The sequence below is a fragment of the Gossypium hirsutum genome, chromosome A11 (assembly GCF_007990345.1).
Source record: "Gossypium hirsutum isolate 1008001.06 chromosome A11, Gossypium_hirsutum_v2.1, whole genome shotgun sequence".
Lineage (NCBI taxonomy): Eukaryota > Viridiplantae > Streptophyta > Magnoliopsida > Malvales > Malvaceae > Gossypium > Gossypium hirsutum.
In genome coordinates this window covers 107,410,894-107,428,291 of record NC_053434.1, presented here as the reverse complement: position 1 = coordinate 107,428,291, position 17,398 = coordinate 107,410,894, and the positions used below count along the sequence as shown (strand labels likewise).

The 17,398-nt window shown below is 31.4% G+C and overlaps 1 protein-coding gene across 1 annotated transcript; it reads left to right on the top strand.

The window, feature by feature from the left end:
• Positions 1-16,207: 16,207 nt before the first annotated feature.
• Positions 16,208-17,077, top strand: LOC107956102 (uncharacterized). Its single transcript, XM_016891849.1, has 2 exons — positions 16,208-16,592; positions 16,746-17,077. The coding sequence occupies exons 1-2, from the start codon at positions 16,208-16,210 to the stop codon at positions 17,075-17,077; spliced, it is 717 nt and encodes a 238-aa protein (XP_016747338.1).
• Positions 17,078-17,398: the final 321 nt, after the last annotated feature.

Sequence of the window (17,398 nt, the reverse complement as noted above, 5' to 3'; positions counted from 1 at the left end):
GAACATAGTAATAAATGAGAGAACAATAAGAGTTCTCAAGATAACTCTTCAAAGGGTAAAGATAACTTATGTTATCAATGTGATATGAAATATTATTGGCCACATATAATATTTTGTTTTTGTTAGTATTCTTTGAGGAAGGATATGAGAATGTAATAATAAATTCTATCATTATAGATAGAAAGTATTTATCTTATTTGGTACTAAAACAAATAAATATTATTTCAATATTTGATAGTACAAAATTAGTCGAAAGCTCTAGAAGAGCTAATATATTAATATCTTGTGATGGTTAATCCATTGGTCTTAAGAGATATTTATAAAGGATCTTATATTGAGATTTTGAATGAGGAAAATATTATATTTCATATGAATCACTATTGCTATAAATATCTATTTTGAAAGGATGAAAAAGGGAGGATTGAGTTATTGATTACTCTTGTTATTAAATTGAATTGATAGTGATAATCTTTGTGATCTTCTTTTGTTATCAACCCTATTAAAAGGTTGAAAGCAAAATATTTGATTGTAAAAGATCTACTCATGAGCAATAGAATATGATAATTTTATCTAAAGCTTATTATGGTTGGATGCACCTAAAGTTGCAAGTTTTTTTAAAAAACTGTAAGTATAACTCTACAGTATTCAGAATAAGTTCTCAATTAAAATTACGTAGTAAAATATTACTGATGAGAACTTACAAGAGAGAAAACTTATGTATGAAAAGTCATTGGTTAGGTACCTGTTACATACATGGAAAATAAGATTCACTCTCAAAGTTTGCTATTAATAGATTTTTTGGCATTTGAAGATTTTGGCATATTCCCTTAAGTGAATACTGCATATAATTATTTGAAAATTATATTTATTGACTTGGTGGCATTATATACTTCACATTGATTTAGACATTTTCAGTAGTAAATGTCGCAATAGTACTTATATGTGGATACAAATTAAAAGGAATGATAATAAAATTATCAATTTGTTACAATTTAGTACAATTGAAACACGTGTTAAAGTAAACCAAAAGTTTACTAATACAAATGCGTTTACTACTTGGTGTGACCAGTTAGACCATCCTGGATCGTATAGGATGCCAAAATTAATTGAGAATTCATATGGACATTCATTAAAGAATTAAAGAACCAGAATATTCTTTAATTTAAAAAATTCTTATTTTTTGCTTATTCTCAATGAAAATTGATTATTAGAAATTCACTAGCTAAAGTTTAGATTTAATGTCTTGCATTACTAAAAAAAATTTGGGCCCATTCATCCACCATGTGGATAGTTTTGATATTATATGATTTTGGTAGATGCATCTACAAAATAATCACATGCGTTATCAACTCGAAACCTGTCGTTTGCGAGATTGCTTGTTTAAATGATTAATTTTAAATTATGCAATTAAAACAACTATTGCTTGTCAATTGGGATAAAAATTGAACATCCTATAGCTCATATTCACACACAAAATGATTTAGCTGAGTTGTTTATCAAATGCCTCCAACAAATAGCTAAGTCATTACTTATGAGAACAAAACTTTCTATTTCAGCATGAGATTCATGCTTGTATTGATTTACATGTTGTACGCATCAAGCCAATAAATTATAAATACTCCCCATTACAATTGATTTTTGGTCAAGAGCCAAATATTTCCATCTTACAATTTTTGGATGTGCAGTATATGTTCCAACTGCTCCCCCACAACGCACAGGTCATAAAAAGAGATTGGGAATGTATATTTATATAAGTCTCCTTATAATATTTTTGAGCAATTAATTTGAGATTTAATTGTGACATGAGTTGTCAGTTTTCCCAACATTAGGGAGAGAGAAACAATAACTTGTAATGAGTTAGGGGGAGAGTAATTGAACCAGAAGTTCAATAAGGATAACTCATTACAAGTTAACTGTTAGATGTATTTACAACCTATGAGAATAACCAAGTGTTATATACCATTTAATATTTTAATTTGAGTCAAAGTCCCAGTAGGACAATCAGTTAGAATAAATAATAGATTAATTGGTTCCAATGATGAAAATTATTCTAGATGGTCATACAATGGAGGCAGGTTCTCCAGAAGAGGCCTAAGACATAACTAATAAGTAAAACTCTAGAAGAGATTCAATTACCTGAAACTGAATTTTAAAATAATGAAAATAAGATATCTCGATAAGTTATGTCAATTCGAGAAAATGTGGAACTGAATAATAAAACTGGTTGACAATGATTTTGCATGCAATATTATTATTGAAATAATGAAATAAAATGAGGATCCTGAACAAATCTATTGAGAAATATAGATATGGAATAAATTGATCAAAATAGAAAGACGCAACTCAAGTACAATTAAATTCGTGGAGTTTTTGGACCAGTAATCTAAATATCTAAAGGTATAAAGCCAATGAGGATGCAAATGAAGTAGTTTTGCAAAAGCGGAATAAAAATATAAAGTTTTTCGCTAAGTATTGGTATTGATTATGAAAAGATATAATATTCTTTTGTGGTGAATGCAATAACCTTTAGATATATTATTAAATTGACAATTCATAAAAGATTTAACTTGTGTCTAATCGTTGTTGTTACAACCTTTATAAATCACTATATAGTAAAGTTTATATTAAAATCCTTGAATGATTTAGAATGCTAGAAGAATATTGAAATTCTCGGTAAATTATTCATTTATATGAATTGAAATAATTTAAACATGTGTGGTAAATTTGAGTAGTTGAAGGAGAACTATAAAATGATCCAAAATACCGATTTGTGTTTTTATATAAGAATCATGATTAAAGTTTGTTATGATTATTGTTGAATCTCCTAAAGAGATCAAAATATATTTTCCCAAATTTCCCTCACTCATGACTTTTAAAAGAATGGTAATATAAATGTTTAGCAAATACATTTAAATAGTCATTTGAAAAACTAGTATTTAAGATTGAATACATAGAATATGAGAAAGTATGTGATGTTTTCATGAGGAGGAGTAAATATGCGTTGTATTATTTTTCCCTTAACCGAGGTTTTGTCCTATTGGATTTTCCTGGTAAGGTTTTTAATGAGGCAACATATTATGCGTATTATAAATTGTGTACTATTTTTCCCTCGTTAGGTTTTTATCCCACAGGGTTTTTCCTAATAAGGTTTTAATGAGGCACATTATCTACCAATGGACATCCATGGGGGAGTGTTATGAATATCTTATTAAGTGAATGTCCATCATGATCAAGATAAAGTTTTAGTATATTTTAAATTCTAATGATTATTAGAATTAGATCTTTACTTCTTTTATCCTTCTTATGCCTATAAATAGAGGTTCTAATGAAGCATTGTAACCATCCTTTTTAATCAATAAAGTACATTCTTTATTGCTTTCATATTTTTTTTATTCTTTATTATCCTCATCTCTCTTTATTTTATAACAATGTAATATTCTATGATTATATTACATTATGAACCAATGAATTCGTCAATTCATGTTTCTAAATGCTTAAAATATTTAATTTTTAATTTACTGAAAAAATATAATGAAAATATTTTTAAACAAGCTAAAAAAAGGATTCAAAAAGCAACGGTTATAAATTTTAAATAAAAAGGAGATAAAGAGTAACGGTTAGCGAGATTGAAAATTTGAAAATTGAAATTTTGGATAGGGATTATATTAACATATTTTCTTAAATCACTTTTCAAATTTTTAATAAACGAATTTTTTATATTAAAATATTAAAATATTTCTAAAATATAAAATTTTTAAGTATTAATAAAATAATATCAAATCATAGGTATTTAAAGATATATAATCATTATTCTCTACACAATTAAGTAATATTATCTCTAATTTAATTTGAATTTAATTAAAATAATTAAAATTTTGGGAGGAAATGTTAAAATTATATGCAAAAAAAACATAATAAAAATAAATAAATTTTGAAAATTCTTAAATCAATAATTAAAAAATTAAAAAAACAAGCTTCATATATTTTATTTTGCTCATCGGCAATGTTAGCCTCCGGGCTAGCTATTGCCTGTCTTTTTCCTCTCCCATCATCCCTTTATTTCTTTATTCTTCTCATTCACCATACATGTCTTCTTTTTTTTCAGTTTGCAGTTCTATTTTGTGAGTATCTTTGTTATCTTCACAAGTTGTAATGGATAGATGACGGTGCCTATCATTCGCTAAAACTCTATCGGCCACCAGTAGTTTTTCTTGGAAAGTGAGTGGCTCTTTATCATCTTCTTAATTTGTTTCTGTTTTGAGAGTATTTCAAAATAATAAATGATTTCACGTGTCAATTTGGACCCGTGTTGTCTTAAGTTTTATTTTTTTGTTTGTTTTTCCATTGTTTAATAAATTTTCAGTTTTAAAAGTTTTTGTCTATTTTTGTAGCACGTTTTTTAGTCTTACTTATGCATGTAATCTTAGTTTTACAAGTGGTTTTAGGAATGATTTTGTTGTCGTCCTCTCTAATTTGGTAAATGCTTGATTTTTTATCGATTTTTACTCGTCGCTTTGGACCGTTCGCGGTTGATTTCTTTATCATATTAAGTGCTTGCAACCACTCCGGATATGTCATGCTTGACTTGTGACAAAGCCAATTGTCAACGTATCATAATTTTCTATTGATGCTGAGGCTAAAATATTTTTCGTATTGATAGAGCTTGTCATTCACCATCTACGACGAGTGTTTCCTATTATTTTCTCTCTGAATTGTATGGTTCTATTCATTAAATAAATTAATGAATTTACCTTTTAAAAAAACAAAAAAATAAAATAAAATATCATAAACAAAATTGGAAAAAAAACTAAAATCAACCATTAAAAATCTAGAAAAAAAATCTAGTAAAAACTTGAAATTTGAAAAAATATAATCACCATCAGTGGTTTTAGAGCTGAGCATGGGTCGAGCCACTCGGCCCAGCCCGAAGGCCCGTTGGAAATGTGGGAGGGTTTGGGCAAAAATATAGGCCCAAAAAAAAGGGCTTGGATAAAAAAATAAGGCCCGTTTAAAAAATAGACCAGGCCTCGGGTAAGACATTTTTGGTCCGGCCTGGCCCGAATTCACTAAAGGACAAAAAATCTAATTTTTTTAATATTATTTTCTTGTTATTTTCTCCCTATTTTGCTACCATTTTACTATTATGTTGCTATTATTTTATTATTATTGTTTTGATATTGTATAAAACTTAATTTATTGTTAATTTTGTTATTATTTTAAAGACATTTGTTAATTTTGTTATTATTTTAGAGACATTTACTTGTTAAGTTGTATCTATCTTAGTGTTATTTAAGGATACACATTTTTTAAAATTTATTTTTAATTTGTTAGGAAATATTTATTTTGATGTTTTTAGTATTTTTGATATATCTATATATTTTAAAATTATGTAAAAAATAATATAAAAATTAACATGGGCGGGCGAGTCAGGCCTAGGTTTTAGCATTTTTATTTGGATTGGGCTTGGGCAAAAATTTAGACTCATTTTTCGGGCAGGGCTGGGCCGGGCCTAGCAAATGGGCCTAACTTTTAGTCGAACCCGACCCGGCCCATGCTCACCTCTAGGTGGTTTTATCCAATTCTGAATTTTGATTAAAAATTAAAAAATGGAAATATATAAATTATATTAAAATTAAAAAGAAAAAGAAAAGATTCTTGCCAAGAAATTAAAAGAATTAAAAAAATTGACTGCATAAAAATAAAACACAATTTGAAAGCGAAGAAATAAAAGAAAATTAACTAAAATAAAATAAAATAATTTAAAATTATAAAAAAATATGTTTATTTATTTATTTATTAAAATTTTTAATTTGTTAAGTAATTTAATTACAGTTAAATTAAATTAGAAAAATTATTAAATATGGACAAGTGTATAATAAGACTTTTACATTTAAATATTTTTATGTAAAAGTTGATCATGTGACATTATATTATTGATGCCTAAAAACCATATATTTTAAGATTATCCTAATATAATTTATTCCCTTGAATATTATCCTAAAGAGATTAAGGATGCCCAATTTTTTTTAATGTGTCAGACACCAAATCACAATTTAATTAAGAAGTTGTGATAGTAATTAACTTTCAATAAAGAAAAGATGTAATGATTACCGTGAGATAAAATAAGATCATATTAGGAGAACGAATATTATCTTAAAGAGATTAAGGATATCCTTTGAGAATAACACACTAATGATAAGATAATTGGACGAGTACAGATCGAGTAGCTTTCATAACGGTATGTCATTATGAGAGCTTAGTCATGATACTATAGTGGAATGACTTCATGACTAAATTAGTTTATAATTAATAGGCGAAAAACTAAAATTTAATTATAAATCATTTAAGTCATAATTGCACATGTCCAATTGGTCCCCCCAACTAGCACGTTAAGACCAGAAATGAATTGTATTATGAATCAAATGAATAGAAATAGATGAAAATAATAACGTTAGAGAAATAAGTTACATTCGAAATAGAATATGATTTTCTCGCTAAGTAGGAAATGACCTTAAAATTAATTTATGGTTTTTTGAATTATTAATTAATTAATTAAAGTTTGAAAATAGATTTAAATTAATTGGTTATTGTAAAATTCGTTAAATGTAGAAAATTAAATATATTTTCTCATAGATTCTTAATGGTAAAATTGCAATGGTTTTAATAGAATTAGAATTGGATTGTGAAAATTATTTAATTAAGAAATTAATTTAAATTAATTAAACAAGTAAATAAATATTAACTTGGAAATAGAAAAAAAATGAACTGAGTTGAAATAAATTATAAAGTGTTGGGTTAAAGTCTCAGAAGCACATATAATTACACCTAATACAGGTTCCCTTTTATGATATGCATGAGACGACAAACCCTAATATTCTTATCTAGGGTTGCCACCCCTCTCCTTAAATGATAAGGAGTTGGAGATTTTTTCTATAAAATTAATATTATTTGAATTATTTGTATTATTCTATTTCAACTAGGATTATGCCTTCTCTCCCTATAAATAGACGGTACCGTTAGGGCTATTAACACAACTTTCAGATTTTACCAAAAAATAAAAACTTTTATTCAATAAGAAATAAATATATTTTTCCAAAATAATGATTCTGTCGGTTTTTATTTGAGAAAATATTTTTGTTTTCACCCTAAAAGATAAAAAAAATTATTTTTGGTTTTGTATTTGATTTGATTTGTTCGAGCCCACACTCGAACCAATTTGTGGTACGAGAATAGAAAAGAAGATCATTTGATTGAAAGCAGGGAACAACAAGGATCTATCTATTCAAAAACACAGGTGCAAATTCGATCTAGGGTTATTGTTATAAATATCACAAACTAGGTCAATTTTCAAAATTTTATTTTTTCACTGTGCAAGAAAGTCGTTTTCAAACTGGATTTTTTCCAACAACAAGTTTTAACATTGTGATGAATATAAAGCCCTAATGCCCTTACAGGCTCATTTTCAATAGCCTCCAAAACTTATTTCTTTCTTCTTCTCGCTATTTTTACTCTTCACAACCTCAACACCTCATTTTTCTCTATTCTCAATAGGCTTCTCATCTATCAAGTCAATGTTATTTTCGTCATTAACATCCTAGGCTAGCTAGATTGTCGACGTAATTTGATTCCAGAATACAAATGTGAACAATAAAAGGAATAAACAAAGCATTAATCTTGTCAAGAAAATTCAAGCTAAGCATGAAATCGTAATTATCCATGTAAATTACCTCGCAGTCTCCATTGCCCTTATATTATAATATCTATAACTCAACTCCTTGTGTTACTCCCACAATTGAGATCTCATTGGAATTTACCGACTTAATTTTCTTAATAGATTTGCTAACCGAGAGATCAAGTTTACCCACAGATTTCTCCAATATGAACAAGTTCAATACCCTTGTATCAACAAAGACCACTATTTCCTTGTCCTACGATATTGATGTCCACATACATCAACTATTTCTACTTGCAATCCATTTTCGCTTTCACATTAAGTATGATTAACCCAAAATTTAAAGCCTCGCCCTTTAGCTCCGCTACATATTCTTTATTGATTGCGGACAACTTAAATTGCTCTAAATAGTCTCGCATCCTATGCAGACCATAACGTAAAAAACACTTCACTAAGTTCTTCTCATTCTCTTTAAACCACTTGGCTTTGATAGAATGCACGATCTAACAGTCTCATCATTGAGTTATCTAGCTCATCATCCCCTTCAATAGTAGAAAACACAGGTTTCTTGTGATAATCTATAACAACCTCCCGACAAAGTCTTTATGTATGGTTACTGTTTATTGTACTAAGTGTAGTTTTGAGTAAGTAAAGTATTAGTTATGGTTAAGTATTAGATTCTGTGTATGCACCGGTTGGAAAAATCTGTGGTTTGGCGAATTCTTCTATTGAGTATACGCCACCCCAAATGTTTTGGCGAAAACGTCAAATCTGTAGTTTTATAGATTTGTTTATTATCTTTATAAGATTATTTAGTTAGTTAAGTGAGAACCGGTTTGAGTGGAACTCAGATACTATAATTGATAAAACTTAAATTATAATAAGTGCACTTATTCACGAAAATCAAGAGTGCTGTGGAATAATCTAATCCTTCCACCAAACATTGTCTCTGTGCTTAAGTATATAAAGATATCAGTGTCTTCACCAATAAACTTTTGTGTTTTCTTTCCATTCATCTTCTTCTAGAAACCTTACTGAGTTTGGATTCGCTATATTCAACCAACTCCCACCTTTGTGTTAGCTCTCTGGTAAGTACTGATGAACCCTAATTTTGGGTTGTGTTAGTATTTCTTGCATACATGTTTGGATTCAATAGAGTAATGATCTGATAAGTGTAATTATCCACATTTTAGCTCAACCTGCCATTGCAAGACCAAGTGACAAAGCCAAAGATCCTGCTTTGTAGACTTTACTGTATTTCTGGTGAGTTTCTTCTTACTTTCATGTGTATAGTACTCTTATTTTATAATTCGTGTAAGGTAAGTACTTATACTCTAAAAAAGTGAAATGTGCGTATATGAAAAATGGTTGTTCAGATTTGCCGATCTAAGTATGTAAGGTTTGTGTTAAAGTGTAAAAACCATTCTTCATACTTAAGCCATTACCTTCTACTTTTGACAATAATGATATTGACTGAATCATGGAAATGATGTTAAGGAAGTATATTGATGGTATTGTCTTTGATGGAATGTACATTGAACTAGTATATTGCGATACATGAAAATGGTTGTGTAGCCTCTAATAGGGCAAAAGTATATTGCAAACCAGATTGGCAAAACACGACAAAAGGATACAAACCAAAGAAATATGTATGGAATGTATGATATGAATCTGACTAAGAATTTAGATATGTGGTTGACATGAAGAAGGTTTGTCTCTATGGTCATATGTGCGTATTATATATGCCAAATAAAAAGTAAATTAGTGTATAGACTGTTTGGGTATGGTACTTACCATCTGGCGAATTTGTTTAATTGTTTTTGAATTTTTGAAAAAAATTGCTTGACGTATTATTAACTATTGATATGTTTTCTTCTGAAACTCACTAAGTTTTTTTGAACTTACTTAGTTACCTTACCTTTTCAAGCTTGCTTGTGAAGAAAAGTAAATTCCGTTTGACTACGCCAAAGGACCCCAACTGTTGTGAGACTTCTATTATTTTATACTATACATGACATGAGGGGATGATGTCCAGATGTTTATTTTTGAAAAAGAATTCGTATATAAGACTTATGATTGATAAACTACATTTTTAATGAAGTTACTGTAATGCCCCCGTACTCGAGACCGTCGTTGGAGTCGAGCACGAGGTGTTAACAGACTTAATTCATTAATTAAACAGCTCAAACAATTTATTTTAGAATTTCCAGACAAGCTGGCTAACTGCGTCACAGTCGCTAAAAAATCCATATCTCGAGTTATAAAACTCAAAATTCGATTCTATAAATTTTCCCTAAAATTAGACTTATATATCTACTTACTAATTTTTTTCTAGAATTTTTGGTTAGGCCAATTAGTACAGTTTATTAGTTAAATTCTCCTCTGTTTCAGGGTTCGGCTACTCTGACCCCTGTGTATTACGAATCAGATATCTCCATGTACAGAGTTTCAATGACTATGCTGTTTATTTTTCATAAAACTAGACTCAATAAGGATTTCACAAATGTAAGGTACAACTCCTAATTTTTTTTTTACAATTTATGGTGAATTTTTAAATTCGGAATAGGGGATTCAGAGATCGCTCTAACCCTGTTTCACCAAAACTTAAATATCTCACAAAATATAACTCATTTACCTGTTTCATTTCTTCCATATGAAAATAGACTCATAATTCTATTTCTACTATTAATCATTTAATTCTATTTCTACTATTAATCATTTAATTCTATTTCTACTATTTTTTGTGATTTTTCAAATTCACGTCACTACTGCTGTCTGATTCTGTTTTGTGACCAATTTTACCTTTTCAAGGATTTTCATGGTTTAGTTAAGACATAAAGCATACATGTTATCCTATATAAACCAGATTAGCCATTCCAATAGCTAATCATTCTCAAACATTTTCATTCCATCCATAGGCCATATCATAAGATTATTCACACAAAATGATTGGAAAGCTATACATGCCATATTTCTAGAAATTACAAGTCATTATACCGCGATTGTCTAGTGATAGTGTGAGCGTGCCTCCGATCGTCCCGATCTCCAAATTGACTTGTCAAAACTACAAAGAATAAAAAAGAGGGAGTAAGCATAGATGCTTAGTAAGTCCACATGCAAATAACAAATAACTTAACAAAGCAATTATACCAACCAACATTAGCATAATATCACCAAAACATATATCACATTTCTATACATCATTCATCATCTTACCATATTATTGTTGTCGTATCAAGTCTCAACCCGAGAGTTAAGTACATACCTGTCCAAAGTGCCCATTCCACAACACTTACCAATACGTCACTTGCATCTTGAGTATTCTTCCATTTCACTAGAATTTTACCTGTTGAACACATCGGAATATAACTCAGATACATGGAAAGTTTGCACATAAGTGCCACATATGTAGCTAAGCTACCATGTAACCCGCCCATAAGCGAACTCAGACTCAACTCAATGAGCTCGAGCTTTCGCATCCATAAGTGAACTCGGACTCAACTCAACGAGTTCGAATGCCTAGTTACATCTCACAAACTCGGACTCAACTCAACGAGTTCGGGTGTTCGCATCCATAAGTGAACTCGGACTCAACTCAACGAGTTCGGATGCCCAAATATCCTAATCTATTCCTAAGGTTCAACGGGACTTTCTTCGTTCATACTCCTTTACCATTCTCCTTGGAATACCAATGACGATACTTCGGTAGTCTTTCACATTTTTCACATAATTCATAAAATTTTTGCATGTTATCCAACAATGACCACAAAACATTGAATTGCATGGTAACAATCATAATACCGTATAAATAGCATTAAATGATTTAAAATAGCGGTTATATTACAATATTTACATATGAACTTACCTCGGTACAAAATAAAAAAATTTTGCAATTTAGTCCACAATCTTTTCCTTTCCCCGATTAAGGTCGATTCCATGTCTTTCTTGGTCTAAAATAACACATTTAGCTGATTTAATACTCACATTTATCAAAATAGTCCTTAACTCTAACTTTGGAAAAATTACGATTTTACCCCTAAACTTTTGCATATTTACACTTTTTCCCTAAAGCTCAAAAATTAAATTTTTTTTTCCAAAATTATTATGTTTTATGATATGATGATCATTTTTCCCTTCTATGGAAACATCAAATTCTCACTCTAACATGTAGTTATAAACATTAAGTATTTTTACCGATTATGTAATTTTACTCGTTTTTACAAAAAATCACTTAGCAAAAGTTGTTTAACACAATCTCAAACTTCATATTCCACCATAAAACATCATAATTCATACGTATCATCCATGGGTAAATTTTTAAATATAAACCCTAGCTCAAAATATTGGTAGAAATAGGTAAACCGAGTTACGAGGATTTCGAAAATGTAAAGAACATTAAAAATAGAGATAGAAATCACTTACAATCAAGGCTTAAAAGTGTTGAAACCCTAGCTATGGTGGAGAGAAAAATTCGGCAGCAACTTATGGAGAAGATGATCATTTTTGTGTTATTTTTCCCATTTTATTTCATTTAATATCCAAATGACCAAAATGCCCTTCCTTACTAAACTTTCAAAAATTCCATCCATGTCCAATTTTTGTCCATAAACTTAGAAATTGGTCAAATTGCTATTTAAGACCTCTTAATTAATATTTCAAAGCAATTTCATACTAGAAACTTCTAGAATGCAAGTTTTGTAACTTATTCAATTTAGTCTCTAACTTCAAATTAAGAACTTTATGCATAGAATTTCTTCACGAAATTTTCATACAATCATGCAATCATATCATAGACCTCAAAATAATCATAAAATAATTATTTCTATCTCGAATTTTGTGGTCCCGAAACCATTATTCCGATTAGGCCCTAATTCGGGATATCACAGTTACAGTAAAGTTTCAAGGGTTTTAAAGTGTATTATATTATTGCGTCTTGTCCGCCGATTGGTTGGTAATTTACTTCTTTTACTGTATTAGCCATAATCTAAACTATGGTTTTATAAAATTTACACCTAAAATAGTTTAAGGTAATAATTTCTAAGTAATGACACAACATACTTGGATCCTCCTACAGGATCGATCCTTTAGAAGGATCCGAGTATGTCGTGTTACAAGTTGGTATCTGTAACACCCTAAACTCGGTTGGAAAGATCTGACCCATATTCAGCGTGCCACATTAGCCACCAAAATGACTCTCTGTTAACTCCCAATTTAACCTCAAACAAACCACTTATACATAGCACGTGAACTTAGTTTTAATCTTCAACAAAGCAATAGAAGACTATACATTCATACAACACAAGGGTTCATATGCAAAATAAGTCAAGAGTTCACTACTAGGCAAAACAGTAATTCAAAACACTTAGAAATATTTATATGTTCGCATCACATTTAAAAGCTTCGCATCACAATTAAACATAGCTCGCATACCTTATCATCACAAGAGATCACAAACCAACACATAAATATAAGTTTGCAAATTAATATAGGCTCACACAAAAACATAAGTTTGCAGGATTCAACAGATTGCATACATTAACAATTCGCTTAACACCTAAATAGCTCATACATCATAGCTTCACTAAATAACATGCTTCATGAACAAGGAAAATTATGCAAAAGATTATCATGTTTAAACAAGGTTCGCATAAATTCATGAGTTCACACACATATGAATAATGTATTATTACAAGAGTATGCAAGTAATTTATGTGCATAGATCACAAACAAAATTGATAAACATGTTAATTTGCATATTTTTTGTGTTTAATTTGGTTTATTTTTGAACTGAACCCTGCTAATTAAGTGCTTTTATGATTTAATCTTGTCAGGGATGCAATTAGTCAAAAACAAGATAAAAAGGTCCAATTTGAAAGACAATCATTGAAATGGGGCCCAAATAAAAAAGGTGGAGGAAGCCAAGGACACATAAAATATTTTGACTTTGTAAAAGCCAAAAATAGGAATATTTTATTTTATTTTATTTTTTATTTATATTAAATTAGTTTAGGCTAAATTTAGTAAACCCCATGTATATAAATAGGGGCTTTATGTTCTTAGGAAATCATCTATTAATTTTGTATTCCTACTCCAATTTGGAATAGAATTGTTCTTTCTTTTTCTTTAGAATTGATGTGAGCCAATGCTATTTTCATTGGCATTTTGCTTGCTTTTATAAATTGGGCTAATTGCCTTTCAAGTCTTTCCATTCCCCAATTTCTTCCATTATCCTTAACCTACATTTCATAACATACAAAGCACGAATAATTTCATGCTTCACTAAATTTCATCTTAACCTTGGGTCGGTGTTCTTCCCGGTCGAGAATCATGAGATACGAATTAGTGGTAAAAATCCGTCCAATCGGTATTCATTTTTTTCTAAATATCAAGATAGACCAATCATCCCTTAAAGTTAAATTCGGTTTCAAGTTAAAGTGCACGTTGGGTTGGAGTCGTGTTTGCTTACAGTTGGAGATTCGAGTTAGCCATGCTGTATTCGAATTTTCGAGAACAAATCAAGGAAGAAGTGATCGGGTTTAAATGACCCACGCGATTGAGGCTGTTAATTTGAGTTAGGTTTTTCAGAACGCAAGGCTGTCAGAATCTTGAATCGGGAACACGTGATCTCGGTTAGATAATCGGTAAGGGTTGGTTTGTTGGTCGTACTGGAACCAGCTACCAGAGGAGGAATTGGTGGTTAGGACGTTCTTAACTGCTATAATCAGCTTATCGTTTGGAGGAGAAGATTAATTTTCAAGGTTCTATACTTGATACGAAATTTACAGAGTCTAAGGCTAAGACTTATTTTATCTGTTTACACAAGTTTGAATTTATTTCCAGTTTACATTTATTTTCAATAGTATTCAATCGTTTATTTAAGTTGATTAGATTATTTTACCTTCTTAAGCATTCTTAAACTCCCTCATTTTAATTGTTTATTTTTGTTGGAGGTACGTTTGGAGTCGTGGGCATGACTCTTGACACGACGTTTGATGCGATGAATATTCTATTTATAAGTGAACACAGAAGTTGATTACGATATCCAATCCCTGTGGACTCGACCCTACTACCACTCTTTACTACAATTTAGAGTTGTTTTTGTAGGAATTATTTTTGGTGGTTTCGACGCCCATCAAATTTTGGCACCGTTGCCCGGGATTGGAGATATTCTTCTAATTTTTGTTTGTTTTCTTTATGACCAGATTAGAACATGGAACTTTAGAGTTTGAACCAAAAATTGAGAAATTGGCCCGACAATTGCTGAAAGAAGTCATTCGACGTGGTAAACGGCCAAATCCCAGATTCGAAACTATATCATATACTGAAGAATTTTTCTTATTTGACGAACCAAACGAGATGGGTGAACAAATGATACGCCGACTCGCTGCAGCACCGGATGAACAACAAACCTTATGTATAACTTATCCGGCAGGAAGAATGCCGTTCGACTTAAAGTTGGGTTTGATCCATTTACTACCCACTTTCCGTGGATTACAGAATGAAAATCCGCACACCTACCTTAAAGAATTCCATATGGTGTACACAAGCATGAAGCCTCAAGGAGTAACGGAAGACCAAATCAAACTTCGTGCTTTCCCTTTTTCATTAGCCGACTCTGCTAGAGGATGGCTATTTTATTTACCTCCGAGATCTGTTAACACATGGTCTGATATTTCTCGTTTCTTTCTTGATAGGTTCTTCCCTGCAGCCAGAGCATTTGAACTAAAGAGAGACATTGTGGGCATCCATCAAAAGGACGCTGAATAGTTCTACGATTATTGAGAGCGATACAAAAAGTTGTGTGCAAGTTGCCCACAACATGGACTGGCTGAACAGTCACTCTTGTAGTATTTTTATGAGGGATTGCTCCCGATGGAAATGAAAATGATAGATGCTACAAGTGGATGGGTACTCGTTAATATGACGCCTCAAAGAGCAAGAGAGTTGATTTCGACCATGGCTGCTAACTCTCAACAATTTTGACCGGCCACAGAACCCACGAGATGGGTTCATGGGTTAAGTTGTCTATCTCTAGAAGATAAAATTGATAAGCTGACTAACGTTGTTCAAACTTTACTTACAGATAAAACGAGCCCAGCACAGTTGTGCGGAATTTACACTAAGCCAGACCATGCAACAGAGTCCTGTCTGATTTTCATGAGGATTCGATAGAACAAGCGAATGCTGCGGGAACTTTCCAGGATTGCCCCAGAGGTGGTATGACCCCTACTCAAACTCGTATAATATGAGGTGAAAAGATCACCCAAATCTCAGTTATGGGTCGAATCCGCGGTTCAGTCAACCATACCAACAAAGGCTGTCTCAGAATCAATAGTTATCACCCCCAAAGTCGTCTTCAAAGCCTTAGTGGAAAGGCTAGCCAATAGTACTGAGAAATTCCAACAAAAAACTGACATGCATTTGCAGGAGTTGGATAAGCAAGTGAGCAAACTTGCGCTCAAGGTTAGCCGTTTGGAGTCCTAAGGTAAGTTGTCATCCAAAACTAAGCCAAACCCTCGACATAATGTAAGCGCTATGACACTGAGGAGTGGGAAGGTTTTGGAGCCCATACCTGACACGAGTTGCACCCATGACTCTAGTCAAGATAGGGAAAAACTTGATATTGACGGTCCAGTAGAGTCAGCTCCACAAAAATCATTTGCAGTACCACCTTTGTTTCTTGGAAGACTTGTCCAATGCAAGAAGGAGCGAGACGAGAAGGAGATTCTTGACACCTATCAAAAGGTGGAAATCAACGTACCTCTTCTCGATATGATTAAGCAGATCTTACAATACACAAAATTCCTAAAAGATTTATGCACGAGTAAAAGGAAACTTCTGGGCAATGAAAAGGCAATCGTCAGAGAAAATGTCACCGCCATTCTGCAAAGGAAAATACCGCCCAAATGTAAGGACCAAAGTATGTTTTTCATATCTTGTAAAATAGGTAGTGTCGGCATTAAAAAAGCAATGTGTAACTTAGGTGCATCAATTAATGTTATGCCTTTGTTAATTTATAAACTACTTAATGCGGGTCCTTTAAAAGAAACAAGTGTGATTATTCAACTTGCAGATAGATCTGTGGTGCATCCGGAGGGAGTATTGGAGGACATTCTTGTAAAGGAAAACGAGCTAATATTTCCTGCAGACTTCTACATTATTGACATGGAGGATAACAATTCGGTCAATTCATCTGACATACTTCTCGGGAGGTCATTTTTAAGTATCACACAAACAAAAATTGATGTACGAAGTGGGATACTCACTATGGAGTTCGATGGGGAAGTGGTGAAATTCAATGTATATGAGGCCATGAACTACTCTAGCATGATTTCTAATGTTTCTAATATTGATATAATCAATCTTTTACCTGACTTACATTTAGAATATCATGAAAAGGATTAATTACGAACTATTTTTTGCAAGAGTCTAGACTTTGATGCCATTAAAAAACTGGAGAAGTGGCTAACCTTTGAAGATTCTGTTCACGAAACAGTGGCTCATGTGGAGGCACCACAATAATAGAGAAACCCAGGTAAATTTCTTGAATTAACTTTCTCATAGACTAAGCTTGTACCATTTGTTCTATAGGCTCCAGAGTTGGAACTCAAACCCCTTCTGGGCCACTTGAAGTATGCTTTTCTCGGCAAAAGAAAATACCTTACCAGTAATAATATTGAGTAAACTCTCGAGGGTAGAAGAGGAAAACTTGGTACGAGTTTTTAG